This window comes from Hyperolius riggenbachi, chromosome 10 (genome assembly GCF_040937935.1).
Source record: "Hyperolius riggenbachi isolate aHypRig1 chromosome 10, aHypRig1.pri, whole genome shotgun sequence".
Lineage (NCBI taxonomy): Eukaryota > Metazoa > Chordata > Amphibia > Anura > Hyperoliidae > Hyperolius > Hyperolius riggenbachi.
The window spans coordinates 242,128,793-242,156,674 of NC_090655.1; the positions used below are offsets into that span (position 1 = coordinate 242,128,793).

The following is a 27,882-nucleotide window of genomic DNA, read 5'->3' on the forward strand; positions in this document are numbered from 1 at the left end:
CCAATGACGAGAGCTCCACTTGTTCTGCCCTGAGCCCCTGCGGGTTCGTATGCTACTCTGATAAGGCATGCTAACTTTGATAAGGCATGTTAGTTTTGATAAGGCGTGCTATTTGTCTTAGTGAATCAAGCCCAATGTCTCCTGTTGCACGGTGGGATTTCCCACATGGGGACTATGTAAAAGGATGCTCAGCTGTGCGACTTTTCACATGTGAATAAAAGTGTCCTCTGTCAGAATTTTTTTTCTCAAATTCTAAGCAAGAAAATGGATGTTCCTGCATAAATTCTCTGGTGCACACGAAGGTCTACTTTCCTCGCAAAACTTTTCTCACAGTCTGAACATGAGAATGGGTGCTCACCTGTGACTTCTCCGCTTAATATTTAGGTTTGCTTTCTAAGCACACCATTTCCCACACTCTGAACATAGAAAGGGCCGCTCGCCTTCATGAATATTCGGATGTCTAAGGTCACATTTCTCATTAAAACTTTTCCCTACACTCATATCACAATAGGATAGATATCCACATGACTTCTCTGGTGTCTAAGAAGGTTTCTTTTACAATTAAACAGTCTGCCACAATCTGAACATGCAAAAGGCTGCTCTTCTGTGTGAGTTTTATGGTGTCTTAAAAGGTCGCATTTATCATTAAAACTTTCCCCACACTCAGAACATGAGAAAGGAAGGGTGTCCATGTGACTTGTCTGGTGTGTAAGAAATTGTATTTCAGTGTTCTCCCCAGAAATATTTTGTAGCCGGGTGGCACAAAAAAGTAGCCGGGTGGGGAAGTAAGGTCACGCTGGGTGCTGCTGGGTGAGAAAGTAAGAAAACGCTGGAGAGGGAGAGTCACACTAGATGGGGAGATGTCTAGATCATGCTGGGTGCTGGTTTGGGGGAAGGGGAATAACTTGTTTGAGAAACAAAAATCACATTGCGAGCGCTTCCAAAATGCTGTATATGTATGATATTTTCATACAAATTGCAACTGTAGTGTAAATGCTACCACAGGGTAACTTTGTCATAATACCTCTGTTTGCTGACATTCAGTAAAGCTCTGGACATTCCTTGAAAAGCACCCCAGTGTGAAAGGGGCCTTAGTGCCATAGCCCCCATCATTACATATATGACCAGTCATCATTAAAGGGAAGGTTCAGGGACTAGCTAAAAAAAATAAAAATCCATTTCCACTTACCTGGGGCTTCCTCCAGCCCGTGGCAGGCAGGAGGTGCCCTCGGCGCCGCTCCGCAGGCTCCCGGTGGTCTCCGGTGGCCGACCCGACCTGGCCAGGCCGGCGGCCAGGTCGGGCCTCTTCTGCGCTCCATGGTGCGTTCCACGCCGGCGCGCTACTGAGCCTGCGCAGTACAGCCCGGAGGACGTCCGATGACGTCAGCGCGCCGGCGTGGAACGCACCATGGAGCGCAGAAGAGGCCCGACCTGGCCGCCGGCCTGGCCAGGTCGGGTCGGCCACCGGAGACCACCGGGAGCCTGCGGAGCGGCGCCGAGGGCACCTCCTGCCTGCCATGGGCTGGAGGAAGCCCCAGGTAAGTGGAAATGGATTTTTATTTTTTTTAGCTAGTCCCTGAACCTTCCCTTTAACCACTCCCAGCATGCAATGTATGTGACTCCTGCTGCTGTATAAGAGCAGACGAGTGCTGACTAAAATTACACAGGCAGGTGACAATCATGGTGAGAACTTTAGAGAAGACTGTAAAAACCATGCTACAATGATTTAGTATTCTGGCTAACCTGGATGGCTGTAAATCTTCTGTTCAACCTAAAACTGTAACTGCTGAGAAAAGACAAGTTAAATATGCTGTACTGAAATTTTTGCCATTCATTTGCCCATACTGAAAGCTGGATATCTCAGTGATTTAACTTGAACACTTGGGGGTCAGTTTGTGATGAAGTGCAGGAACACAGTAGGCAGAGTGAATGCTGCACCAGGTTCAGGTTACAGATCCTGTAAACAGCTTGTTATCTGTATTATCAGTAGAAAAAAGGAAATGTGTTGATCAGCCAGTATTTGATGTTTCTGCACATTGCAGGGAAAGGAGAGTGTCTGTGCACTGTAGTAGCTGGGGGAGGAGATCGGGTGACTCACCAAAAGGAAAGCAATAGAGCTGCACATTCTATTCTGTGGCTGGAGACTGGACTGCAGCTGAAAGCTCCCGCGGTCTGACTCATCTCTGCTCTGTGCTAGGAGCTTTCCCCGCCCCTCCACGCTGCTGATAGGAAGGAGCTGAGGAGGAGGGCGGAGATGTCTCTGCATTACGAGCTGACTAGTGATTCAAAACTCCGTGCAGAGGAATGAATCGAAACTGTGCAGAGGAATGATTCAAAACTGTGCAGAGGAATGATTCAAAACTCCGTGCAGAGGAATGAGTCTCTGCTGTAGATTGAGCCTAATCACAGCAGCCGGGCGGGAACAGAGACCCAGGTGGGCGCTCCGCCCGGCTAATAGGCTCTGGGGAGAACACTGTATTTTTTGATTAAATTTTTTTCCACACTATGTACATGAGAATGGACGTTCCCCTGTGTGAATTCTCAGGTGTCTCTGAAGATTTTCTTTCCTACCGAAACCTTTCCCACACTCTGAACATGAAAATGGGCGCTCACCTGGGTGACTTCTCTGGTGACTAGCCAGGCTAGCTTTCAAAGCAAAAGATATTCCACACACTGAACATGAAAATGGGCGCTCACTTGTGTGACTTCTCTGGTGAGTAGCCAGGCTAGCTTTCAAAGCAAAAGATATCCCACACTCTGAACATGAAAATGGGCGCTCACCTGTGTGACTTCTCTGGTGAGTAGCCAGGCTAGCTTTCAAAGCAAAAGATATCCCACACACTGAACATGAAAATGGGCGCTCACCTGTGTGACTTCTCTGGTGACTAGCCAGGCTAGCTTTCAAAGCAAAAGATATCCCACACTCTGAACATGAAAAGGGAGGCTTGTCTGTGTGACTTGTCTGATGTCTAAGAAGTTCTCTTTTGTCATTAGCACCTTTCCCACACTCTGAACATGAAAAAGGAAAGATGCCTGTGTGAATTCTCTGGTGTCTATCAAGGCTTCTTTTATATTTAAAACCTTTCCCACAGTCTGAACAAGATACAGGATGGACACCTGTGTGAAGTGTCTGATGTGACATCGAAGCTGCATTACTTGGATGAAGATTTCCTTCAGAAGCGCCCCCAACATCATGTCCATCTGGTGGGAAATAACATTTTTTAGAAAATGTATTTTAGTCACATTAGCTTCAATTCACTAAGGCCGTGTTTTTTCGCTTGATCTACATATATTTGCTTGAAAAAAAAAATCATCTACATTTACATCAACAATGTCACATGTCTGCTAGTCCTGGTGGCACTTTGAGCAATAAATCAATAACACCTCAAGATGTACAGACACTTAAGGTAGCCACCATCTAGCAATTATGATTCAATCGACAAACTGATCAACTTTATTAAGCAATCGACTTCAGTATGGTTGATCGAAAAGTCGATCGACTAGTGTCCCACACACTACAAGCAATATGCTATGAGATTTACCTGCACTAATCGATCTGACCAGTGTTGTGTCTCCATTCTCTGAATGCAAAAATCAATTCAGAGTTAGGCGAATAACATGTGAACAGTAGGTGATTCCTGTGTTATCAACCAATATCTTGCATCATGCTCGAATGACTAAGCTGGTCAATTTTCTTGATATCCACCACTTTTCATAGATTGGGCATACTGGAAACACACTCCATTTTCTCTTGATTCTATAAAATGATCGCTAGATGTATGGTCACCTTAAAGCGGTATCATCACCATAAAAATCAAATTTCAACAGCAACTGGTCTGAGTGTATTAAGTGATAAAGATGTTAATCCTGCATTCAAAACTTTTTCTGCTGTTATGATTTGGAGTTATCACATACTTAAGGAGCACTGGCCCTTTAGTAGTCAGTGCCAAATAATTGCATGCTGGGGGTTCTTTTTATCTATAATGTATTCCTCCTCTTTCCTTTATTTCCCTGCCAGCTGCTTATCTGAAACCTAATCCCCTACTCACTTGTGTTTACAAGCAAGGCTGAGGCGACTCAGCGATTGGAGGAGACAAGAAAAAAAGTAAAGGGCAGAAATTACATCATGAGTTAGCCTTAACTGTGGGCAAAAGACATGGCCCTCACCACTAACAGAATTCTCGTCATTTACTATATAACATTCACTGAAATCAAAACCTGGACAGTATAATACATGTGTTATGTAAGTAGATCAAGTATTTATCTACTTATATATGTGTTTTATTTTTTCCCTGGCATAGTATGGCTGATCCTACTGCTTTAAAGGGGCTTAGGTGCTTTCCTTGCATTGAAAGATATCCATGGCTACAATTACTAGGTAATGCCTAATGATGTTGATCCAGGGAGTGTATCTGATTGCCATCTGGAGTTGGGAAGGATTTTTTTCCCTTTTGGGGCTAATTGGACCATGCCTTGTAAGGGTTTTTTTTGCCTTCCTCTGGATCAACAGGGATATATGAGGGAGCAGGCTGGAGTTGTACTTTGTTCTCTGGTTGAACTCGATGGACTTGTGTCTTTTTTCAACCCAAATAACTTTAACTATGTAACCTTTAGAGATCTGCAGGAGCTCTGGGATTAGCACAAGCTGGAAGATTCCAACTATCCTTTTTCTTTACAAGTATCTAATAATGTACAAATTAATAAACAATTTAGAAGTGGGTTGGTGTCATTCACCCCTTAAAACGAACCTTAACTTTAAAAAAAAAAAAAAAAAAAAAAAAAGTTTAACTTATCTGTGGCTTCTACCGGCCCCTAGCAGCCACCCTGTGCCTGCACCGGGACAAAGTAATCCTCCGATCCCCCGCAGCAAGCCAGTTTCGTTTCTGGTGGCTGGCCAGTTGGTGGCCACGCAAGTCCTCAATGCACAGGACGGCGACAGGAGCAAGAACGAGGATGCAGTGGCTGCCGACTGGTCAGAAATTAAATTGACTCGCTGCGGGGGACTAGAGGAGCAGTTTGTCCCGGCCCAGGACATCGGCAGGGAGCTGGTAGAAGCCCCAGGTAAGTTACTTTTTTTTTCCATTACTTAAGATTTACTTTAAGCCATAATGGCCATTTAGCCACTTTTGTGGATTTGGTGGAGAAAGACATCAGGTCCATGTGGGTTGATAGCAGAATTCATTCTAATATTTCTGTGGAGAAAAGGAACGCCTTGTCCGAATTAGAATCAAATCCTGCTATTACTATTAAAGCGGACCCAAACCAAACTTTTTTTAATTAAAAATATTTAGTTGCACCACTCTGACATATACAAAGATAAATAAACACTCCTTCAAACCTATGAGCATTTCAGTGCATGCTTTTCACCCTTCTCTTTTCATAGCTAGGGTTATACTGGGGGCAGCCATTAGCAATTCCTCCATTGCCGGACACCATCTACTCCACCAGTTTGCCGGAAAAATCCCGGCAATTTGAAAGGAAGGGAGGGGTTCCTCCAATAAATGTAAAATATTTTATATTTGTCATCATGCAGCTGAAAAAAGGCTGCTATTTATTATTATAATTTACAAAATAGATTTTATTTCTGAAATCTTGTATTTTTAATTTGGGTCCACTTTAAGCTGCCTGACGAGGGTGGCAATGTGGTGACACTGGATATGGATGACTACCGCAGGATGTGCCACCACCTCCTGAATGACCCTGGGAGTTATGTAGCGTCCTGGCATTGAGGTCGGTGAGATTTCAAGTCATATTATTTGATCTTATTGATACAGAAATGCGTAATGATGTTCTATGTAAAGAACTTGCTATACTTCACAAAGTTACTAATCCTATCATCCTCACATTCTATGCCGTACCAAAAAGGCGAGGAAGAAGGCCCATCCCTGTGGGACCTATCGTCTTACTGAAGGACTCCCTAGCTGAACGGATCAGTAAATATATTGATGCTCATCTCCAACTTCATGTTACATGCCTTCCCTCATATATTAGGGACACTGCGCATTGGCTTAATGTCCTACAGGAAAGTTCAAGACCCTAGGGACATAATCCTCGATGACTCTGATGTCGAGTCCCTATATACCAGCATTGCCTGCATCAGGGTGCTGAGGCTGTGGCTGACTTCTTGGGTCAAAAGGGAAGAATGAACATTAACGTAATAGATTCTTGAAGGATCTATGGAGCTTTCTACTAACCTATAACATTTTTATCATGTCCTCTGTGTCCAGGTGAGGGGGCGACAATGGGGACTACTTGTGCTCTGTCGCTTGCCAACCTCTACCTGGGGGCATGGGAATAGAATCTATTTTCTAATGCGATAAAGAAGAATCACCGAGAGCCCAATATAGTGTAGTATGTATTGGAAACCATGGATAAATGTAAGTGTGAGATGAATATACTCACAAACATGGGTTACCTCTTAGGCAACCACTGTTGATGCAGGTGAGGAGATTAGACCTGTCCTCACTCAGGATTAAGATGTCACTCTCTGTAGATCAGAAAAGTAGGGGTAGGTCACCCCTCTACCAGGGGTGGACACAGTATTATCGTAAGAGAACAGAGGCGCCAGCAGGATAAAAGGTAATAAAAGTTTTAAAATTTGCTGGGAGGCAGTGGTGGACTTACTTCCGGAAAGCAGACTCAAAATACTGTCTGAATTAAACAAATTTATTATTGGTACTCCCAAAAGATGCAATGCGTTTCACAGACACAGCCCGCTTCATCAGGCAAAAAGATAGGGGACAAACAGCAGCTCGTCAGTAGCACGAATAGCGCCTCTGTGTGAATTCGTGCTACTGACGAGCTACTGTTTGTCCCCTATCTTTTTGCCTGATGAAGCGGGCTGTGCCTGCGAAACGCTTTGCATCTTTTGGGGGTACCAATAATAAATTTGTTTAATTCAGACAGTATTTTGAGTCTGCTTTCCCGGAAGTAAGTCCACCATTGCCTCACAGCAAATTTTAAAACTTTTATTACCTTTTATCCTGCGGGCGCCTCTGTTCTCTTACGGTAATATTGTCTAATGAGGATCTTTAGATGTACCTGTGCCACATTCTTGGGTGGAGCAGGTATATCAACGACATCCTCATTTTTTGGATCGGATCAGTTGAGTTGCAGCAAAATTAAGCTGCAAACAAACGTAGGTGCATATTATTAATATCAATGGGTAGAACTTACGTTTCTCTTTGACTTAAGATCATGCAAGTCTTTATTTGTTAGTCCTGCAGATCAGTATTGATTCCACCGGTAGCGTTCACACTGAAGTATTCAGACAGCCATCAGCCGAGAATGCGCTGCTTCATGCTGACAGTTTCCACCCTAAGCATGTTATTAATGCCATCCCAGTGGGCCAATATCTGCATGATGGCAGAAACCGCTCGGATGACGAGTCAGCTACAGGCCTGCCCAAGGACACATTTCTGCAGCGCTCCTATCTTTCCAAAGTTCTGAAAAAGGCTTATACTATTGCAAAACAGAATCTACTAACCAGGAGGCCCTTGTGGCTGCTTAAGCCTGATGCAGCATAGTTGTAACGTCACCGACTCCCTACATGGAACGCGATGGCGTATGCCCGCCGCCACAAAACTCAGAGCTCAGTCAGGAGCTGATTACAATGGCTCCTGGCCCTCTGATCAGGCTACATCATTGGCTCCCGGCCCTCTGATCAGGCCTCATCATTGGCTCCCAGCCCTCTGATCAGGCCTCATCATTGGCTCTCTGACGCTCTGATCAGGCCTCATCATTGGCTCCCGGCCCTCTGATCAGGCCTCATCATTGGCTCCCGGCCCTCTGATCAGGCCTCATCATTGGCTCCCGACCCTCTGATCAGGCCTCATCATTGGCTCCCGACCCTCTGATCAGGCCTCATCATTGGCTCCCGGCTCTCTGATCAGGCCTCATCATTGGCTCCCGGCCCTCTGATCAGGCCTCATCATTGGCTCCCGACCCTCTGATCAGGCCTCATCATTGGCTCCCGACCCTCTGATCAGGCCTCATCATTGGCTCCCGACCCTCTGATCAGGCTTCATCATTGGCTCCCGACCCTCTGATCAGGCCTCATCATTGGCTCCCGGCCCTCTGATCAGGCCTCATCATTGGCTCCCGGCCCTCTGATCAGGCCTCATCATTGGCTCCCGGCCCTCTGATCAGGCCTCACCATTGGCTCCCGGCCCTCTGATCAGGCCTCACCATTGGCTCCCGGCCCTCTGATCAGGCCTCATCATTGGCTCCCGGCCCTCTGATCAGGCCTCATCATTGGCTCCCGGCCCTCTGATCAGGCCTCATCATTGGCTCCCGGCCCTCTGATCAGGCCTCATCATTGGCTCCCGGCCCTCTGATCAGGCCTCATCATTGGCTCCCGGCCCTCTGATCAGGCCTCATCATCGGCTCCCGGCCCTCTGATCAGGCCTCATCATTGGCTCCCGGCCCTCTGATCAGGCCTCATCATTGGCTCCCGGCCCTCTGATCAGGCCTCATCATTGGCTCCCGGCCCTCTGATCAGGCCTAATCATTGGCTCCGGAGCCTCTGATCAGGCCTCATCATTGGCTCCCGGCCCTCTGATCAGGCCTCATCATTGGCTCCCGGCCCTCTGATCAGGCCTCATCATTGGCTCCCGGCCCTCTGATCAGGCCTCATCATTGGCTCCCGGCCCTCTGATCAGGCCTCATCATTGGCTCCCGGCCCTCTGATCAGGCCTAATCATTGGCTCCGGAGCCTCTGATCAGGCCTCATCATTGGCTCCCGGCCCTCTGATCAGGCCTCATCATTGGCTCCCGGCCCTCTGATCAGGCCTCATCATTGGCTCCTGACCCTTTGATCAGGCCTCACCATTGGCTCCTGACCCTTTGATCAGGCCTCACCATTGGCTAGTGACCCTCTGATCAGGCCTCACCATTGGCTCCTGGCCCTCTGATCAGGCCTCATTATTGGCTAGTGACCCTCTGATCAGGCCTCATCATTGGCTCCCAGCCCTCTGATCAGGCCTCATTATTGGCTCCCGACCCTCTGATCAGGCCTCATCATTGGCTCCTGACCCTCTGATCAGGCCTCATCATTGGCTCCTGACCTTCTGATCAGGCCTCATCATTGGCTCCTGACCTTCTGTTCAGGCCTCATCATTGACTCCTGACCCTCTGATCAGGCCTCACTATTGGCTTGTGACCCTCTGATACAGCCTCACCATTGGCTCCTGGCCCTCTGATCAGGCCTCATCATAGGCTCCCGGCCCTCTGACCAGGCCTCATTATTGGCTAGTGCCCCTTTGATCAGGCCTCATCATTGGCTCCCGGCCCTCTGATCAGGCCTCATCATTGGCTCCTGACCCTCTAGTCAGACCTCACCATTGGCTTGTAAGCCTCTGATCAGGCCTCATCATTGGCTCGTGATCTTCTGATCAGGCCTTATCATTGATTCTCTGACCCTCTGTGAGCCAATCACAGTGATCAGGAAGTGTAAAATGAAAAAAAAAAGGGCTTTGGTCCTTAAAGGAACTATCTCGAAAAATGTAAAATTCAAGATCTATACATATAGTATGTACGGGACTTCCAGAGTAAAATGCACCATAAATTACTTTTCTTCTATGTTGCTGTCACTAACAATAGGCAGTAAACAGAAAGCTGACAGACCTGACAGATTCTGGACTCATCCATCTCCACGTGGGGGATTCTCAGTATTACCTATTCTTAAGTCCTTCCTTGAATAGATGTATAAAAGATGTCAGCCAGCCCCCTTACTTATTTACCAGGATGTTTGGCAGTTGGACTGATCAACTGCTGTTTGGTAAGTGCTTATAAATAAAGAAGCACCTGAGAATTCCCATATGGAGATGGACTAGTCCAGTGATCTTCAAACTTGGCTCTCCAGCTGTTACGGAACTACTAGTCCCACAATGCATTGCGGATGTCTGACAGCCACAGTCATGACTCATAAAGGCAAATGCATTGTGGGACTTGTAGTTTCTTAACAGCTGGAGAGCCAAGTTTGCAGATCACTGGACTATTCCAAAATCTGTCAGATCTTTCAGATGTTCACTGCCTACTGTAAGTGACAGCAACATAGGGAAAAGATAATTTATAGTGCATTTTACTCCAGGAGAAGTCTACATTTTGTATGTATGTATTTCACATTTTCCAATTTTCCGCTAGAGATGTCCTTTAAGGGGCCAGAGCCTGTTAGTCCTTAAAGAGAACCCGAGGTGGGTTTGACGAATATTATCTGCATACAGAAGCTGGATCTGCCTATACAGCCCAGCCTCTGATGCTATCCCAAACCCCACTAAGGTCCCCCTGCACTCTGCAATCCCTCATAAATCACAGCCACGCTGCTGACAAACAGCTTGTCAGAGCTGGCTGTGTTTATCTCTATAGTGTCAGTCTGCTGCTCTCCCCGCCTCCTGCAGAACTCCGGTCCCCGCCTGCATCCCTTCCCTCCCTGCTGATTGGAGGGAAGGGATGGGGGCAGGGACCGGAGCTATGCAGGAGGCGGGGGAGCAGCTGAGACTGACACTACAGATGTAAACACAACCTCATAGCAGGGCTGTGATTTATGGGGGATTGCAGAGTGCAGGGGGACCTTAGGGGCGTTTGGGATAGCAACAGAGGCTGGGCTGTATAGGCAGATCCAGCCTCTGTATGCAGATAACATTCTTTAAACACACCTCGGGTTCTCTTTAAAGTGAACCTCCAGGCTAAAAATCTACTCAGCAGCACTGAAAAGGCTTTGTATGTCTTTAACAGTTTCACAGCATCAGAACTTTGTTTTTCTTACATAAGCCTTATTTTTAGCTGCACAAAAGCTTAAGCTCCGCCCCATCAAAGAAAACTGCCCAGGATTTTCCCTGATGCTGTGCAAAGCATGATGGGATCTCCTATGTTGTTATTCACGTTGCCTAACAACTGGGAGGGGTGATCAGCACACAGGACAGTTGGAACTGTGTCTCATGCTCCCTGTCACCTCCTTTCAACCAAAAAAATGGCTGCCCTCATGAAATCAAACATTTGCCTGTTCTTTTAAAACAAGGTGGGTAAGAGATTATATTACCTATCTATTTTAATTAACATAACTAATGTAACTTAATGACAGTATGTTTGTTTAGGCTGAAGTTCCTCTTTAAGGAGTTTAGGGACAGAGTTTCTATTACCAAGAAATTTGGTTGTGAGCATCAATCACTCAGAGTCATCCTGGCGCAACACTGGCCCATCCTGCCAGAGGATTCCTCCAGTATCATCCATACACAACCTTATGTGGTATTCAGGTGGCTAAAGCTGTTCATGATCGACTGGGCATTAGTCACTATTCTACTAAATGTAGACAAAAGGAGGATCCGCAGGCCAGATTTGGTTAGTGTGAAAAAATGTCCGTTCTTTATTAAAAAAAAATCCACAAAACAACGTGCAATAAAATCACAGGATCAACTGAGTTGTTCCTGTGATTTTATCGCACGTTGTTTTGTGGATTTTTTCAATAAAGAACGGACATTTTTTCACACTAACCAAATCTGGTCTGCGGATCCTCCTTTTGTCTACATATGTACTTTGTCTTGGCCCACCAAGATCCTGCACTGAATGGTATGACTACTTAGGGGGTAGAGCGTACATGAACTTTCTGTTTGCACTATTCTACTAAAACTTCAGATTGCCATCAGATCAGCATCGGACATACATGTGTGGGGGCTGGGGATTAGGGATGATCAACGAGATGCAAATTGTTTAGGTTTAAATTGATTGGTCAATTTTCAAGCTGCATACATTTGCATAAATTTGCATCAACTCGGAACAATTTACATATCTGATCATCCCTACTGGTGATCCTGCGGTTCTGCCTAATGGCCAAATTTACAATCTGGTCCATTTTGGTAACTGTCATACCCCATTTGTGGCCTATCATCTACACTGTGGCTGTGGTTGCTTTCTCGTGGGTAAAACACGTTGTGAATTGCATAAACGCATTTCTGAACATATTAATAATATAAAATCATTTGATTTATATTATGATTGCCATCTATGTTAATACTAAGCATGGTGGCAGTTATTGCCATATTTCTTTCAGTATACTTAAACAGATCCACCCAAACCCTTATGGCAGCGACCTGGATAGATTGCTACTCCGGTGTGAAGCCCCCTAGATTTCTTCACTTAAAGCGGACCTGAAATCAGAACTTCCTCTCTGCTCTGTAAGATAATCAACAGTATAATGACCTTTAAAGAAAATCATTTCTTTGTTACAGCTGATACAAATCCTGAAATAAATCTGCAGTGTGTCTACTTCCTGCTTTCAGGGAAGCAAACATATTGTTAACATCTCATGCTTTCAAATTAGCTAATTTGCCATGGCAGTCAGCTGACACAGGGGAGAGACCAAATTATAACTTAGTTAAGTTGCAGATGAGGGTCAATTAGACAGGCTAAACTCTCTAAATACATACAGGATGCATTTCTCTATGTTTTCCTTCTGTCATGTACGAGAGATCAGATCCACGTTACTGCTACTTAGCACCCCTGCCTTAGTGATACTTTTCAGTACAGTCTGTTTCTTCACATTTCTCCTACTGTGCTTTCCCCTCCACCCCAGTCCCCCTGCAATATCCTGCAGGAGAACAGAGGCGCCAAGAGGATAAAAGGAAGCTAAATGAGCTTAAAAAAACAAATTCTTGGTAAATAGAGGAGGTAGTGGTGGACTTACCTCCTCCAAGTAGACACACGACGACTGTAGTAAAGACAGTCAATATATTTTATTTATGAACTCCAAATATGCAAAGCGTTTCACAGGTTTGATCCCGCTTCATCAGGCAATAACAATGGAGCAATAGCATATGTGGTCAGTAGAACAGAGGTGCCTGGCTGTTCTGCTGACCACATATGCTATTGCTCCGTTGTTATTGCCTGATGAAGCGGGATCAAACCTGCGAAACGCTTTGCATATTTGGAGTTCAATAAAATATATTGACTGCCTTTACTATAGTCGTTGTGTGTCTACTTGGAGGTGGTAAGTCCACCACTACCGCCTCCATTTACCAAGAATTTGTTTTTTTAAAGAAAATTTTGCTTCCTTTTATCCTCTTGGCGCCTCTGTTCTCCTGTATAATATTGAGTCCATCCTGGGTGGAGGGTTGAACCCCCTTTTTCTCATCTACAGAGAGCGACTTCTTATTCCTGAGTGGGTTCAGGAAAATCTCCTAATGGTAACCCTGGTTTGTGAGTATTAATAATTTACTCTCTAGTAACCATTTACCAGTACATATTACACTATTGGGGCTCTTGGTGTTCCTTGTTTTTACCCCTGCAATATCCTGTTTCTTTATCCCCCCCTCCCCCATTCTTTCCATTCTTTCTATTCATTTCTCTATCTCCTCTTTCTTTTTCTCTTATTTTCCTTTATTGGATGGCTTTTTTGCATGCTTGGCGTACACATATGCAACATTTTCTGATAAAAATATTTTATGTCAAATGTGCATGTGTTTGTTGATGCACACAGACAGACACTATACAGTTCTATAATGTCTTTGTCTTCACCTTCATGAAGGTGCCTGCTCTCTGGATGCCTGCAGAAAAGTCATCAGGCTTTGCCGCATGCTTTTTATTTTCTGATGGCCCACCTAGCAATACAGCAGTACCAATGGGGTGAAAAGTTAGATGGAGAGGCTCCTCCTATTGGATGGCTCCTCTGCCTGTCCATTTTAGCTTTTGGTTGTTGTTTGTTACTGACAGCTCCAGGCTGAAGGTAGAATAATGAACATCTCACTTGTTTAATCAGATACTCAGATTTTTTTGTTAATTAGCATTAATGATGTTGTTATACGGAGCAATGGAGATGGACCTCATCCTCATCTGGGGGTAGGTTCATCAAATGCTGGTAAAACTGCAGTGCACACATAGGTCTTGATTCACTAAGACAAATAGCATGCCTCATCAGAGTTAACACGCCTTATCAGCATTAACGTGCCTTATCAGAGTTATCAATTTAAAGGACATTTTTATCCCTGCACTTTGATTGGCCCAATAGGCTGCCTGTCACTTGATAAGAAACTTGACAGGCAGCCTAATGGGCCAATCAAAGTGCAGGGATATTATCCTTTAAAGTGATTGGACCCACAGGGGCTCAGGGCATGATGAGTGGAGCTCTCGTCATTGCCAATTAGCAGGCATAAGTAGTGCTTTGCTACTCTGATAAGGTGTGTTTTAGTCTTAGTGAATTAAGCCCATAGCGCGTTATCGTTAGTAACACGTCACAGTTGCAACGGTAGTGCTATTCTTGTTCCGCGAGTCACACTACTGGTGTTACTCGTGGTAATGCATGCAGAAGTGGTGGTAATACTGACATGTGCCCCGCATTATTATTTGTTGAATCTACACCCTGGTTCCAAATATTATGCCTCAGCTGCCTCTATCTTTAAAAGGACAACTGAAATGAGAAGACTATGGAGGCTGCCATATTTATTTCCTTTTAAACAATACCAGTTGCCTGGCAGTTCTGCTAGTCTATTTGGCTCTACAAGTGTCTGAATCAGACCAGAAACAAGCATGCAGATAACCTTGTCAGATCTGATAACATCAGAAACATCTGATCTGCTGCATGCTTGTTCAGGGTAAATGGCTAAAAGTATTAGAGTCAGAGGATCAGCAGGGCAGCCAGGCAACTGGTTTTGCTTAAAAGAAAATAAATATGGCAGCCTCAATATCACTCTTGCTTCAGTTGTCCTTTAACCCTGTCCTATACCTAAAACGTCTCCTAACCCATCACTAGCTTGTACCTCTTCACCGGATCTCAGCAGCCCTAAACTTAAACAATTGATCCACCATTAGTCCAATCTAACCTCAGATGAAAATGAAAACTATTTGATGATTATAACTTACCTGTGCTAATATTCTGAGAACATTTGTCTTCTTTAATTTTTACAATGTTGTCATTTTCTGTAGGTTTGCAATCACTCCTTACATACGTTCCTTCTTTATTTGTCCTCAACATTTCAGGTTCCTCTGTGGAGAGCCAATGATCTCTGTTGTCCTTTGTCATCATGCCACCCTCCTCCATAGACTGCCGATCACTCCTCACATATGTCTCTTCTTCTTCCACTTTAATTGTCCTCATCATGTCACTCTCCCCCATAGTATGCTGATCATCCCTCATATACATCTCTTCTTTTTTTATTGGCTTTCTTAATCCACCTTCCACCGAGGATTGCTGTTGAAACTTCACATTAGTCTCTTCTTTCTTTTCAATATCATTTTTCAGATGAATCAATTCTAAAACCTATATTAATAATAAAAAGTGTAAGATTTTATAAACTGGAACCACATAGAATATAATTTCACAGAGTTTGAAGTAAATTTTGAGCGCTAAACCTTCAGCTCCAACTACCTGATAATGGTGGGGAATGATGTGATCTTCCGGTGTACAATCCCAGAAATAAAGAGGTCCTGCCCTGCTCTCTGGTTGTTTGCTGTAAGTGGAACCATCTGTAGAAAACACACACACTGACTGAATACATTGTCCTTCTCTGTTTGTCAGATGATGGGGATCTTGGTGGACCCACCATACTGCTCTTTCATCTATAAGAAACATAAGTCTCCTCTTACCTGTTGATGTGAGGGCCGTCTGTTTCTCTATCATGATGTCCTTTGAAAGGTCTTTGTGTCCTACATTCTGCCACTTCTCCATGGAGATGGATGGGACATCCTGGCAACCTATAGGAACCTGACACACAATGCCACAGTCACCATCCAGACATCTCCCTTGATATAACTGTGCAATGTCCAATAATTCGCAGCACTGCTCACCTCTCCCATCAGCAGCTCAGTGATCTTGTTGATGACTTGTAGAATCTTCTTCAGGTTTCTGCCAGATACCAGGAAGGGAGGTGAGGGAACTGTGATTGTCACCTGGTCACCAGACTTCACAGCAGGAAATCCCTGTATTGAAAGATCACCAGCAATATTATGTGACCTCCCAGAATCCTCCTCACCTCACTGGTCAGGTCTGTGTTTTATTAATAAAGATGAGTGATGTCATGTGACCCTCTCACAATATTCCTCACCACCAGGTATAGGCTAGTGAATATGTAATTGAACCTGTGAGTTGGTTGAACAGGCAGAGAGTGCTAACTCACATACAGTATGTTGCCAATACGTTGCACACAACCGGGAGGCAGATGTGTCAGGAAGATGAAGTGCAGCGTGTTGCGCAATGGCGAGAGGCAGCGACACAGGTGAGTTAACTCTCTCTGCTGTGTCCCGAGCCCACTAACATGTAGATACAAGTTTGTACTCACCAGTAGGCCTGAACGATTTCAGGAAAAAATTGAATTGATTTCTGTCTGAAATTGCGATTTCGATTCCATTCACAATTTCCTTCAAATCAAGGTTAGTTCCATCTCTGTGCTTGTTTGTTCCCCCTTTGCCTCTCTCAGTGTCCCCTTTGTTTCTTTCTGTGCCCCCTTTGTGTCTCTTTTTGTGCCCTTTTTGTTCCCAAAGCTGTGGCAGTTCTGGGCATACCTTCCAGCACGAGTCCAGTGATGCCAGTCCATCCACTTCACCTCCTGCAGGCTCTATTGCATGGCATACTTCCTACATGTCATGTGACATAAAGGAAGCAGGAAGTATGCAATGCCCAAGAGCCAGCAGATGGCGATAGAGGACGGACAGCATTAAACTTGTGCGGAAGGTATGTCCAACACTGCCGATCCTGCGGGCCGCACGCGCCGGGACTTGGGGGAAGTTTGAAGCTGCTTCTTCAAACTTACCCCATGCAGAAATGACATCAGCGTAAAAATCGCTGCTTTGACAATTACAAAAGCGTGATCTTGGCTTAAATTCGATTCATCATTCAGGCCTACTCGCCAGCTCATCTGTTTTTACCGCTCAGGTCAAGTGTGTCGTTTTTTTAATAAGAGTGATGTCATGTGAACTCCGAAAATCCTCCTCACCTCTCCCGTCAGCAGGCAGATGATCTCCAGGGTGAGGTTGAATATCCTCTCAGTCCTGTGACTCCAGTCTTCCTCCATCCTCACTGATGTGGTCATGTGATCCATACAAGAAGTCCTTATCTGTGGGCAGAAAACAGGATAATTATGTAGACTGTAGGAACCGGTGTTGTATTAGTGCAGGGAAGTATAACAAGGCAAGGGCTAAACACCAGATCCATAGAAGTGGAGATCACCCATATCAGAGCTAAGGTGCAGGCTGTACAGAGAAGCCTCAGGGACAGTCCAGCACATAGAGAAGGGGTGTAAGACACAGGCAGGCACAGCATATACTGAATGGCACAACCAAATGCTGTAGCTTGCATTGTGTACAGGAACATCTGCACAGCATGCAGGATAAACCCTCCCAAATGATAGGAAATTCCACAGAAGGTTACAGAAGAGAACAGGATCTAATGCCTGGTACACACCATGCAATTTCCCATCAGATAGACACTTCAAATAGATAATTTCTGACAGGTTCGATCTTATTTCCAATCGTTTTTCAGATCGATTTGCATAGAAGTGATCAGAAAATGATCAGAAATACGGATTGTCTCTATCAACCAATCTATCTGATGCTAAATTGCATGGTGTGTACCAGGCATTAGATCCTGTAGGACATCTACATCCAGATGGACAGACAGGCTTTGGCCAGACAACCAGCCATCAAGGTAAGTAGACAAGGAGTAGAAAACAACAGTGGTGACAGATGTGGCAGCTCCAAGTGACAGCAACATCAGGAGGGAGAAGAATGAGGAACTGGAGAAGTACCAGAGCCTGAGAGAGGAACTAGAGAGACTCTGGAGGGTGAAGACCAAAGAGGTCACAGTGGTGGCAGGAGTAGTCATTGCTTTCACTCCTAAGCTAGGAGATTGGCTCCAACAGATGTCAGGAACATCAGAGCTCTCTGTACTGAGAAGTGCAGTGATAGGAACAGATAAGACTCTGTGCAGACCTCTCCAGCTCACAGGCCTATGGTAGAGGTGCTGAGGATAAAGAAGACATAATCTATACACTGATCCATATACTGTATGTGTGTAAAAGCAGCTGCTAGTGATGGGGAGGGATATGGGGGTAACAGGGTACAAATATAAAATACTCTCTTCTTACCTCTTCTGTCGCCAGTCCCAGCAATGTCTCCTATCCACTTCCTCCCTCTTAATCTACAGCTTCCTGTCATTGTCTTCTATTCTGTGCGTAGCACCTATTACACGCTCCTAGGAGTTCTCCATGTGCTTGCTGGGTAATTTGTAACACTTCCGTTCCGCAAAATAAGCGTCACTACCATCTTGTGGAGAACAGAGGAACTGCAGCGCTTATGTCTGTATTGTGTTCAGTAAAGTGTTCAGTTGTGGGTTGCAACTTGCAAGTACTTTTAATAGTCATCATAAAATAGTTCTCAACTCCTGGAAAATGAATTATTTTAGTGTTAGATTCTAAGGAAAGTATCTGGATCCTAATCAGGCTTCCCCCATCTTCTTCACCGTCTGGGATTCAGCGCTGGCAGCACACAAACACTGACGAGGAAAATATTTACCTACTGTAAGAGCTTTCCAATCAGGCTCAGGTGGAAATAGCCGAGCCAATCGGGTCCGCTCTATTGCGCAGATAAATTGTGCCTGCGCAGTAGAGTGGACCCGACCTGGCTCAGCTATTTCTGCTGGAGCCTATCAGAAAGCCTCTACTGCACCTGTGCTGGAGCTGGGGAAGGTAAATATTGTGCAGGGTTGTCCGCTGTATTTTGGGGCAGGGTCGAAAAAATGGGCGTGACCATGAGGTGAGTGGGCGTGGCCATGGGTGGGGCCAAATGTACATGAACTTAGCAGCGGTGTAAGCTACAGATAACGGGCCTGCCCATCGAAATATTGGATGGAGCCCCCTGTCCTTTATTTAGATAATTTACAATCAGTATAGGCATAGATCAAAGATGTATACGCACATACAATTTTGATTGGTCAATCACTGACCCCCAATTTTACCACCCCCGTGCAGTAAGTGGGCCAACAGACAATGAATTTTATGAACAGAGCTAAAATTGGCTAACAAAATTGTATGTGTGTACCAGGCTTTACAGCTAATACTGTACATACTGAAAGTAGCAGGGATCAGCATACAATATAGCTGGTTTACAATCAGTAAAGGCACAGAGTAACACCTTATACTGTACACACTGCAGGTAAATCAGCACACAGTGCAGCAACTAGAGAACAGCGTATACTGTACATACTGTAGGCAGCAGAATTCAGCACACTGCAGCTAGCGTGCCAAAAATATGAGGATCACGTTGTGTGGCGTGCTTATCGCGCCGCACCGAAAAATGGGTGGGCCATGGACCAGAATGTAGGTGTGGTAACGGGTGGAGACAAATTTACATGAACCTAGCAATGGTGGGACATTAGATTATGACAGTGGTGGCGAATCTTTTGGAGGCCGAGTGCCCAAACTGCAACCCAAAAGTCACTTATCTATCGCAAAGTGGCAACAGCAATTTAAACTAAATACTGTACAAACGTTTTAACTCATACATGAACATTATGGAAAATCCAAGTTTAAAATAAAGTGTGAAGATAAACAATTTCATCTATCCTATTCCTGAAAAAATGTATTCAATTTTTTAGAACCTCCCAGTTTTATTTTCTGTTTTAAAAAGCTAAAAAAGTAGGTTTAATGCTATTGTCTCATATGATAAGGATTCAGCTTTTCCCATAGTCTCGCAGTTAGCAATCATGTGACCCCCAACAAGACAAATTCAGCAATCATGAGGCCCCCAACAAGACAAATTCAGCAATCATGAGGCCTCCAACAAATCATGAGGCCCCCAACAAGACAAATTCAGCAATCATGAGGCCCCCAACAAATCATAAGGCTCCCAACAAGACAAATTCAGCAGTCATAAGGCACATAAATAGACAGCATTTCACATAAATAGGCAGAATGCCCCCTTAATATGGTAGCCCCCCAAGTTAGGTAGTGAGTGACAGGGAACCCCAGGTTAGCTAGTGAGTGACAGGCGCCTCCAGTTAGGTAGTGAGTGACAGGGACCCCGATAGTGAGTGACAGGGAGCCCCTTTAGGTAGTGAGTGAGTGCCAGGGAGCCCCTTTAGGCAGTGAGTGAGTGCCAGGAAGCCCCTTTAGGCAGTGAGTGAGTGCCAGGGAGCCCCTTTAGGGAGTGAGTGAGTGACAGGGAGCCCCTTTAGGTAGTGAGTGAGTGACAGGGAGCCCCTTTAGGTAGTGAGTGAGTGCCAGGGAGCCCCTTTAGGCAGTGAGTGAGTGCCAGGGAGCCCCTTTAGGCAGTGAGTGAGTGCCAGGGAGCCCATTTAGGCAGTGAGTGAGTGCCAGGGATCCCCTTTAGGCAGTGAGTAAGTGCTAGGGAGCCCCTTTAGGTAGTGAGTGAGTGACAACAGGGAGCCCCTTTAGGCAGTGAGTGAGTGACAGGGAGCCCCTTTAGGCAGTGAGTGAGTGACAGGGAGCCCCTTTAGGGAGTAAGTGAGTGAGTGACAGGGAGCCCCTTTAGGCAGTGAGTGAGTGACAGGGAGCCCCTTTAGGTAGTGAGTGAGTGACAGCGAGCCCCTTTAGGCAGTGAGTGAGTGCCAGGGAGCCCCTTTAGGGAGTGAGTGAGTGACAGGGAGCTCCTTTAGGCAGTGAGTGAGTGACAGGGAGCACCTTTAGGCAGTGAGTGAGTGACAGGGAGCCCCTTTAGGCAGTGAGTGAGTGCCAGGGAGCCCCTTTAGGGAGTGAGTGAGTGACAGTCAGGGAGCCCCTTTAGGCAGTGAATGAGTGACAGGGAGCCCCTTTAGGGAGTGAGTGAGTGACAGGGAGCCCCTTTAGGGAGTGAGTGAGTGCCAGGGAGCCCCTTTAGGAAGTGAGTGAGTGACAGGGAGCCCCTTTAGGGAGTGAGTGAGTGCCAGGGTGCCCCTTTAGGAAGTGAGTGAGTGACAGGGAGGCCCTTTAGGGAGTGAGTGAGTGGCAGGGAGCCCCTTTAGGGAGTGAGTGAGTGACAGGGAGGCCCTTTAGGGAGTGAGTGAGTGACAGGGAGACCCCCCCTCTAGCCGCCGCCGCTCCCCCCCTTACCTCGCAGCAGACCTCATGATCAGCGGCGACCTGACCAGTACCAGCGGGTGCCGGACGCACCCGCTCGATATGCGGAAGTGATGTCACTTCCGCATATCAGTGCGGGCGCTGGGTCCTAGCGCCCGCACGATTGGTCGCCGGCTCGCCGCCTGATCCTGAGGTCTGAGTGACACGGCGGCAGCGGCTGGAGGGAGCTGCTGACAGAGGGGCGGCCGGGCGGAGATCCGTGGCATCCCAGGACAGATTGGGGGCACGTGCCCCCCCAAAATAGGGCTAGCGACGCCCCTGGAAGATGTAATCTGAAATTTAGAGGGGTGGAGGAATCTATTGCACAGACACAGCTGAAAGACTTTATTGGATCCCTAGTCCAAAAGACCCTGCCTCAGCTTTCTGACATTGAAAGAGTGATAGAACGGGCACACAGGCTACCCAAGCCCCCTCACTTGCCAGACAATGTCCCTAGAGACGTTATTTGAAATTTCCAATTCTTCCATACCAAGGAAAATCTGCTCCAATTTGTTAAACAAAATGGATCCCTCCCTGATCCATTCAAGGGAATTTCCCTTTATTCCGATCTGTCACAAGCCACGCTGGCCAAACGCAGATTACTGGCTCCAATCACAAAAGCTTTACGCCATCACAAAATCTTATACCGCTGGGGATTTCCCACGAAGCTACTAGTCACAAGAGGGGAGAAAACTTTTTCTATTCAAGCCTCTGAAGACGGCCATAAGCTACTCTCTTCTTGGGGAATAAAGTGCAATGAACTGCCTCAGAAAACTCAATGCTCCAACTTTGCAGCTAAAGTTCCACATGACTGGCACCAAGTTCAATGAAGGGGTGCCCTGACCCAGCCCTGGACTTCCTAAAATGTGGTTCCTGCTTTTAGTAGTGACTGTTTTTCCCTTAGGGTGGATCCCAAGTCACTACCTTCCTCATCCTGGAAGCGCTCTCTTCAGCTCCTATAAGTTTCAAAAGACTACTCCTAGACGGTTAATTTCAGAACAAGCCCTCACAATCTCCTCTCAACTACAAAGAGAGGCTAAGAAAACACAGCACAGATGGTCGATCCCCCTTCCCACCCTTAACTCCTCGGAACAATACTGGTCTATCTTCATTCGATTAGAAGCTTTACTTGGATTCTTTTATAAGCATACGTATACACAGGTTTTCAGTCCCTCATGGTGAACTTTACTTCAATTAATGTCAAAGGACTAAACTCTCCAATCAAAAGACATAGTATGTGGAAGGAAGCTATCCGATTGAAATCAGAAATATTATTTATCCAAGAGACACACTTCATGAAAGACAAAGCCCCACATTGCTCGCATCCGAACTTCCCCTAAATTATTTGTAACAATTTCCAAAAGAAGAAAAGAGGCGTGATGATTGCCTTCCATAAAAACTTAGATGTAGACATAATTTCAGTAGACAAAGATGCACAAGGTCGTTACCTAATTGTTTCCTGTGTCATAAATAAGGTAGCATGTACAATACTTAATTTGTATGCGCCCAATAGTCCAATACAGGTCAATTGAAATTTCTTAGGAAATTATTCGCAGTTGTGGCTAAAGGTAAATACCCTGGCCTCGTAATAGGAGGGGACTTTAATATTACAATAGATCCAAATCTAGACTCTACGAACCGCCACCCCAAAACCAATACATTTTTGTCTCCCCTACTAGCTAAGTGGGACCTCTTTGACTCCTGGAGAATTATCCATGGTGAAGAGAAGGATTTCACCTTTTTCTCACATGTACGCCATACATATACCAGAATTGATTTATTTATAACAAATAGATGGACCCTAAAGAAAATATCAGATGCAGCCATACATTCTATCTCGTGGTCTGATCATGCCCCCATATCCCTGTCACTAGATTTTGCAACACATAAATCCCCCCCCCAGACCCCCCTGGAGGCTGAATACCACACTTTTGTTATCAGATACCAATAAGAAACCGATTAAGGATTACATAGATGAATACTTTGAATTTAATTCCACAACAGAAGTTGGAGAGGCCACAACCTGGCTAGCTTTTAAAGCAGTCATGAGAGGTCATCTCATTAAAATGGGAGCAAAAAAAGAAAAAGAGAGTACAATGGACAAACTGCTGGAGGCAATTAAAGAAGCAGAGCAAGCCCACAAAAGCCAGACCACTCAAACTGGCTCTAAATTATTATTTAACCTTAGACAGGAACTGCGACTACTCCTAACTTCAGAATACGAATCTCGATTATCGAGACTTAAATTATCCCAATACCACCAAAACAATAAAGCAAGCGCAACACTAGCTAAACTCATTCAACATAGATCAGCTAAAGCAAGGATAAGTAAACTAATCCACCCTTTCTCCAAACAGCCACTATTTGACCCGCAAGCTATAGCTGATGCCTTCAGTGATTTCTATAATGCCTTATATGGCCTAAAAGAGGATAAGAACACCCCCCCCCCCCAACCCACCCATAAAAGCATAACAGATTTTCTAGGGAAAATTAAACTACCATCCATTTCACCCTCTCAACTCCAAGCTCTTAACAGGCCTTTTACTCCCTCAGAAATTTTGAACACTATACTCAAGTCCAAGTCTAACAAAGCCCCAGGCCCCGATGGCTTCTCCAACGAATTCTACAAGGCCTTTGCCCCCCTCCTATCTCCGAGACTCACCTCCCTGTTTAATAAGTTTACCCAAACTTGTAACATCCCCCCTGAATTCACCCAAGCCATCATAACAGTTATACCGAAACCGGGCAAAGATCAGACAAGTCCATCCAATTTCCAAGATATTAGCAAACAGACTGTTTGACTTGTTACCAGGTATATTGGCTTTGGATCAGGTGGGATTTACCAAGGGCAGACAAGCGGCGGATGGAACCAGACGTATTCTTAACATTCTTCACTCATTGGAGTCTGATCGCAGGCCTTCTCTGCTTCTAACTTTGGATGCGGAGAAGGCCTTCGACAGAGTTCATTGGGGTTTCTTGGGTGAAGTTCTGGGTAGATTTGGGATTATGGGAGAGTTCCATCAAGCCATTATGGCACTTTATAAATCCCCATCAGCTTGTGTAAATGTAGCAGGCTTTATCTCGAAATCCTTCAAAATCACCAATGGTACAAGACAGGGGTGCCCACTATCCCCCCTAATATTTGTTTTAGTAATGGAAACACTAGCAGAAGCAATTAGAACAAACCCGAATATCACAGGAATCCCATTAGGCTCCCTTACACCAAAAATCAGCTTATTTGCAGACGACGTCCTACTATCCATCTCTGATCCACTAAATTCCCTACCTCATGTCATAAAAACCCTATCAGAATTTTCAAAGGCCTCTCTATACAAAATTAATGAATCTAAATCCTCTTTATTATGGATAAATATTACAAAAAAATGAGAAACCTGATTTCCTCTTCCTCTCCATTCCCATGGGCAAAAAAAGCAATATCATACTTGGGTATCTCCATCCCCACCACTCTCACAAAGGTTTACTCAGTCAACTTCCCTGTGTTATTAACAAAAATCAAAGAAGACCTGACACATGTATCTAAATTCGATTTCTCAATATCTGGAAAAATTGCAGCACATAAAATGGCAATTTTCCCTAAGATATTATATTTATTTAGAACAATTCCCATAACCATCCCATCCAAATTTTTTAAAGAGTTAAACACCCTAGTCTCTCAATTTTTATGGATAAAAAAGAAACATAGACTATCCTTCACCATTCTCACAACCCCCAGCAAATTAGGAGGATTCGGACTTCCTAATCCCTTGATTTATCATTATGCAGCCATTCTAGACATGTCGCAATATTGGTGGCCCTCCTCTCCCCAGAAGTACTGGGCCCTACAGGAACAAGAAGAATATAAAGGGCAACTCGCTAATTTCCTATACCTCCTCTGGTCAGGACTCCCTCCAATTAAACCAAAAAACGCTATAATTACCTCCACCATAGATGTTTGGGATAGAGCAATGAAACTCTTAGTGGGAACAGGTAATACAAAAGTACCAGTTCCTCTCGCTTCATTACGATCAGCCATCCCAAACCTCAATATTTCCAAATGGACAGAAGCAGGGATACAAACTCTAGACGACTTAGATGTCAAACTCAAAGCCTTTTCCTTCCTTAAAGAGAAATTCAGGTTATCTGATAGAGAAGTGTTCACCCATTTGCAAATATCCCATCTACTATCAAAAAAACAGTACTCACCACCCCTAATAAATAATAAAATTTGGGACTTAACCTCCTTAGCGGTAACCCCGTGCTGGACACGGGGTAAGCCGCCGGAGGGTGCCGCTCAGGCCCTGCTGGGCCGATTTTCATAATTTTTTTTTTGCTGGACGCAGCTAGCACTTTGCTAGCTGCGCCAGCACCCCGATCGCCGCCGCCGCGCGCCCGATCGCCGCTATCCGGTGCGGCGCGCGGCCCCCCCCAGACCCCTGCGCTGCCTGGCCAATCAGTGCCAGGCAGTGACAAGGGGTGGATCGGGTCTCCCAATGACGTCCCGACGTCGCTGACGTCGGTGACGTCATCCCGCCCCATCGCCATGGCGACGGGGGAAGCCCTCCAGGAAATCCCGGTCTTTGAACGGGATTTCCTGATCGCCTATCGCCGGAGGCGATCGGCGGGGCTGGGGGGATGCCGCTGAGCAGCGGCTATCATGTAGCGAGCCCTGGGCTCGCTACATGATTTTAAAAAAAAAATATAAAAAAAAAACTGCTGCGCTGCCCCCTGGCGGTATTTTTCATACCGCCAAGGGGGTTAATAGCTTCCCCAAAATACAGAAAAGGAGGAATATCCTTCTGGTACAACCTTCTTATAAATGCTTCCCCTTCTCCCATTAGCAAGTATATTAAGATTTGGGAGTATGACCTCCAAACTACATTACCGATAGCCACCATTCTAAAAGCCCTAGAAACCCAAAAACGCTACTCCAAATGTATAACACACGGGGAGACAACAAAAAAAAAATACTCTATAAATGGTATCTTACTCCGCGCATACTGTCTAAAATGTCTCCAAACAAGTCCCCATCCTGCTGGAGACAATGCTCAGCTACAGGCACGCTTCTTCATGTGCTATCTATGGTCCTGCCCTAAGATAACCCCATTTTGGGACAGAGTATCCAAACTTATTTCTAGGTTAGTAGGCTCACACACCATACTCACACCCCAATTGACACTTTTCCTTATAGGACTGGACCAATTCCCGACGGCCCTCAGACTACTAATATCACATATCATCACAGCAGCTAGACACCTGGTGCTTTCCAACTGGCTTCAAACGCATACCCCAACTTTAACTCAAGTGATCCAACTAACTGAATATAATTTAAAAAGTGGAATACCTACTGAAATCCAGAAATGGTCAAAACTTGTTGAGAGATAATTGGTCCTTTGATTGGCCACTATTAATGCCCGACTGAACCAATAACCTTGCCATACTCTTAGATCCGACAGACCAGACTCATAAATGCTTAATGGAGTTAGTATTTAAAAAACTCCTTACTATGCTCAAAACTCCGGGAATCTTCTATATTCACCCCCCCCCACACCTTCCCCGCCCCCACCCGACCATCCATAATACTTCATGTCTCAGTCATAGAAAGAGTAGATTGAGACCTCTGAAGATGTACTATTATAAGTAGGAATAAAAGTTCTACCAATAAGAAAATTTGTTGAACAGTTACGGTTAAGCGTAATTAACCTCCCTGGCGGTATGATAAGTGCAGCTGCGCGGCCGCGGGAGGTTTTTTTTCAAAATTTTTTTTTTTAGCATGTAGTTAGCCTAGCGCTAGCTACATGCTTCCCCCCTCCCTGCGGCGTCCCTCCAGTTACACACCGATCGCCGCCAGCGCCGCTTGCCCATAAGGAAATTCTGTTCTGAACGGAATTTTCTTGAGGGCTTCCCCCATCGCCATGGCGACGAACAGAGTGATGTCACAGGGAATCCCGATCCACCCCTGGCGGCGATTGTCCAGGCTGCGCAAGGGGTATGCCGGGGGGGCCTGTATCGCGGCAGGTAGCGGCGCATCGGTGATCAGACCAAACACGCAGTTAGCAAAGTGCTAGCTGCGTGTTTGAAAAAAAAAATGTAAATCGGCCCAACAGGGCCTGAGCGGCACCCTCCGGCGGCTTACCCCGTGTCACACACGGGGTTACCGCCAAGGAGGCAAAGATCCGAGATCCTGGGAGTAGCAGTATATAGGCTGGTTAAAATATGTATTTTGAGTTGTTTAGAGTTTAAGTATCGTTCTGAGATTGAGTTTATATCTACCGATATGCAATTCTCTGTGTATGCTTCAAAATGTTTTCTCACCGAAGCATGCATATGCATATGTATGTGTACAACATATAGATAGAAGTTAAGGTGATATAGCTGTTTGACTATGTCTGAGGTCTAAGTTCCAGGCCTCATGTTATACTGTAAGATGTATGGTGTTCAATGCAATGAAAACCTTTGTATCTAAAAGTTTAATAAAAACAAAAAAAACAAAAAAAACAAAAAACAAAACATAAAAAAAAAAACACAAAATAAGTAGAGTTGGGCCGAATGGTTCGCCGGCGTAGTTCGCGTGCGTGGTTCGCGTGCGGGTGCCGCACGCGAACGTTTTGCGGAAGTTCGGTTCGCCCCATAATGCACCTGAGGGTCAACTTTGACCCTCTACATCACAGTCAGCAGGCCCAGTGTAGCCAATTAGGCTACACTAGCCCCTGGAGCCCCACCCCCCCTTATATAAGGCAGGCAGCGGCGGCCATTACGGCCACTCGTGTGCCTGCATTAGAGAGAGTAGGGCGAGCTGCTGTCTGTCTCTAGGGAAAGATTAGTTAGGCTTAGCTTTTCCTGGCTGCAT

The 27,882-nt window shown here is 45.5% G+C and overlaps 1 protein-coding gene across 1 annotated transcript; it reads right to left on the reverse strand.

Moving 5' to 3' along the window:
• Positions 1-1,578: 1,578 nt before the first annotated feature.
• Positions 1,579-18,182, reverse strand: LOC137536492 (oocyte zinc finger protein XlCOF7.1-like). Its single transcript, XM_068258706.1, has 7 exons — positions 18,069-18,182; positions 16,920-17,039; positions 15,775-15,906; positions 15,574-15,691; positions 15,356-15,453; positions 14,851-15,247; positions 1,579-3,201 (listed from the first exon to the last, which is right to left on the reverse strand). The coding sequence occupies exons 2-7, from the start codon at positions 17,022-17,024 to the stop codon at positions 2,504-2,506; spliced, it is 1,548 nt and encodes a 515-aa protein (XP_068114807.1). The 5' UTR covers positions 17,025-17,039; positions 18,069-18,182; the 3' UTR covers positions 1,579-2,503.
• Between the last annotated feature and the right edge of the window lie 9,700 nt (positions 18,183-27,882).

Coding starts and splice junctions, on each gene's coding strand:
- LOC137536492 (XM_068258706.1), bottom strand. CDS start 17,024: ATGGATCACATGACCACATCAGTGAGGATGGAGGAAGACTGGAGTCAC. Junction 15,907..16,919: donor TCTGCCTGCTGACGGGAGAG/GTGAGGAGGATT, acceptor CTTTCAATACAG/GGATTTCCTGCTGTGAAGTC. Junction 3,202..14,850: donor TTCTCAGAATATTAGCACAG/GTAAGTTATAAT, acceptor ATTTCCCACCAG/ATGGACATGATGTTGGGGGC.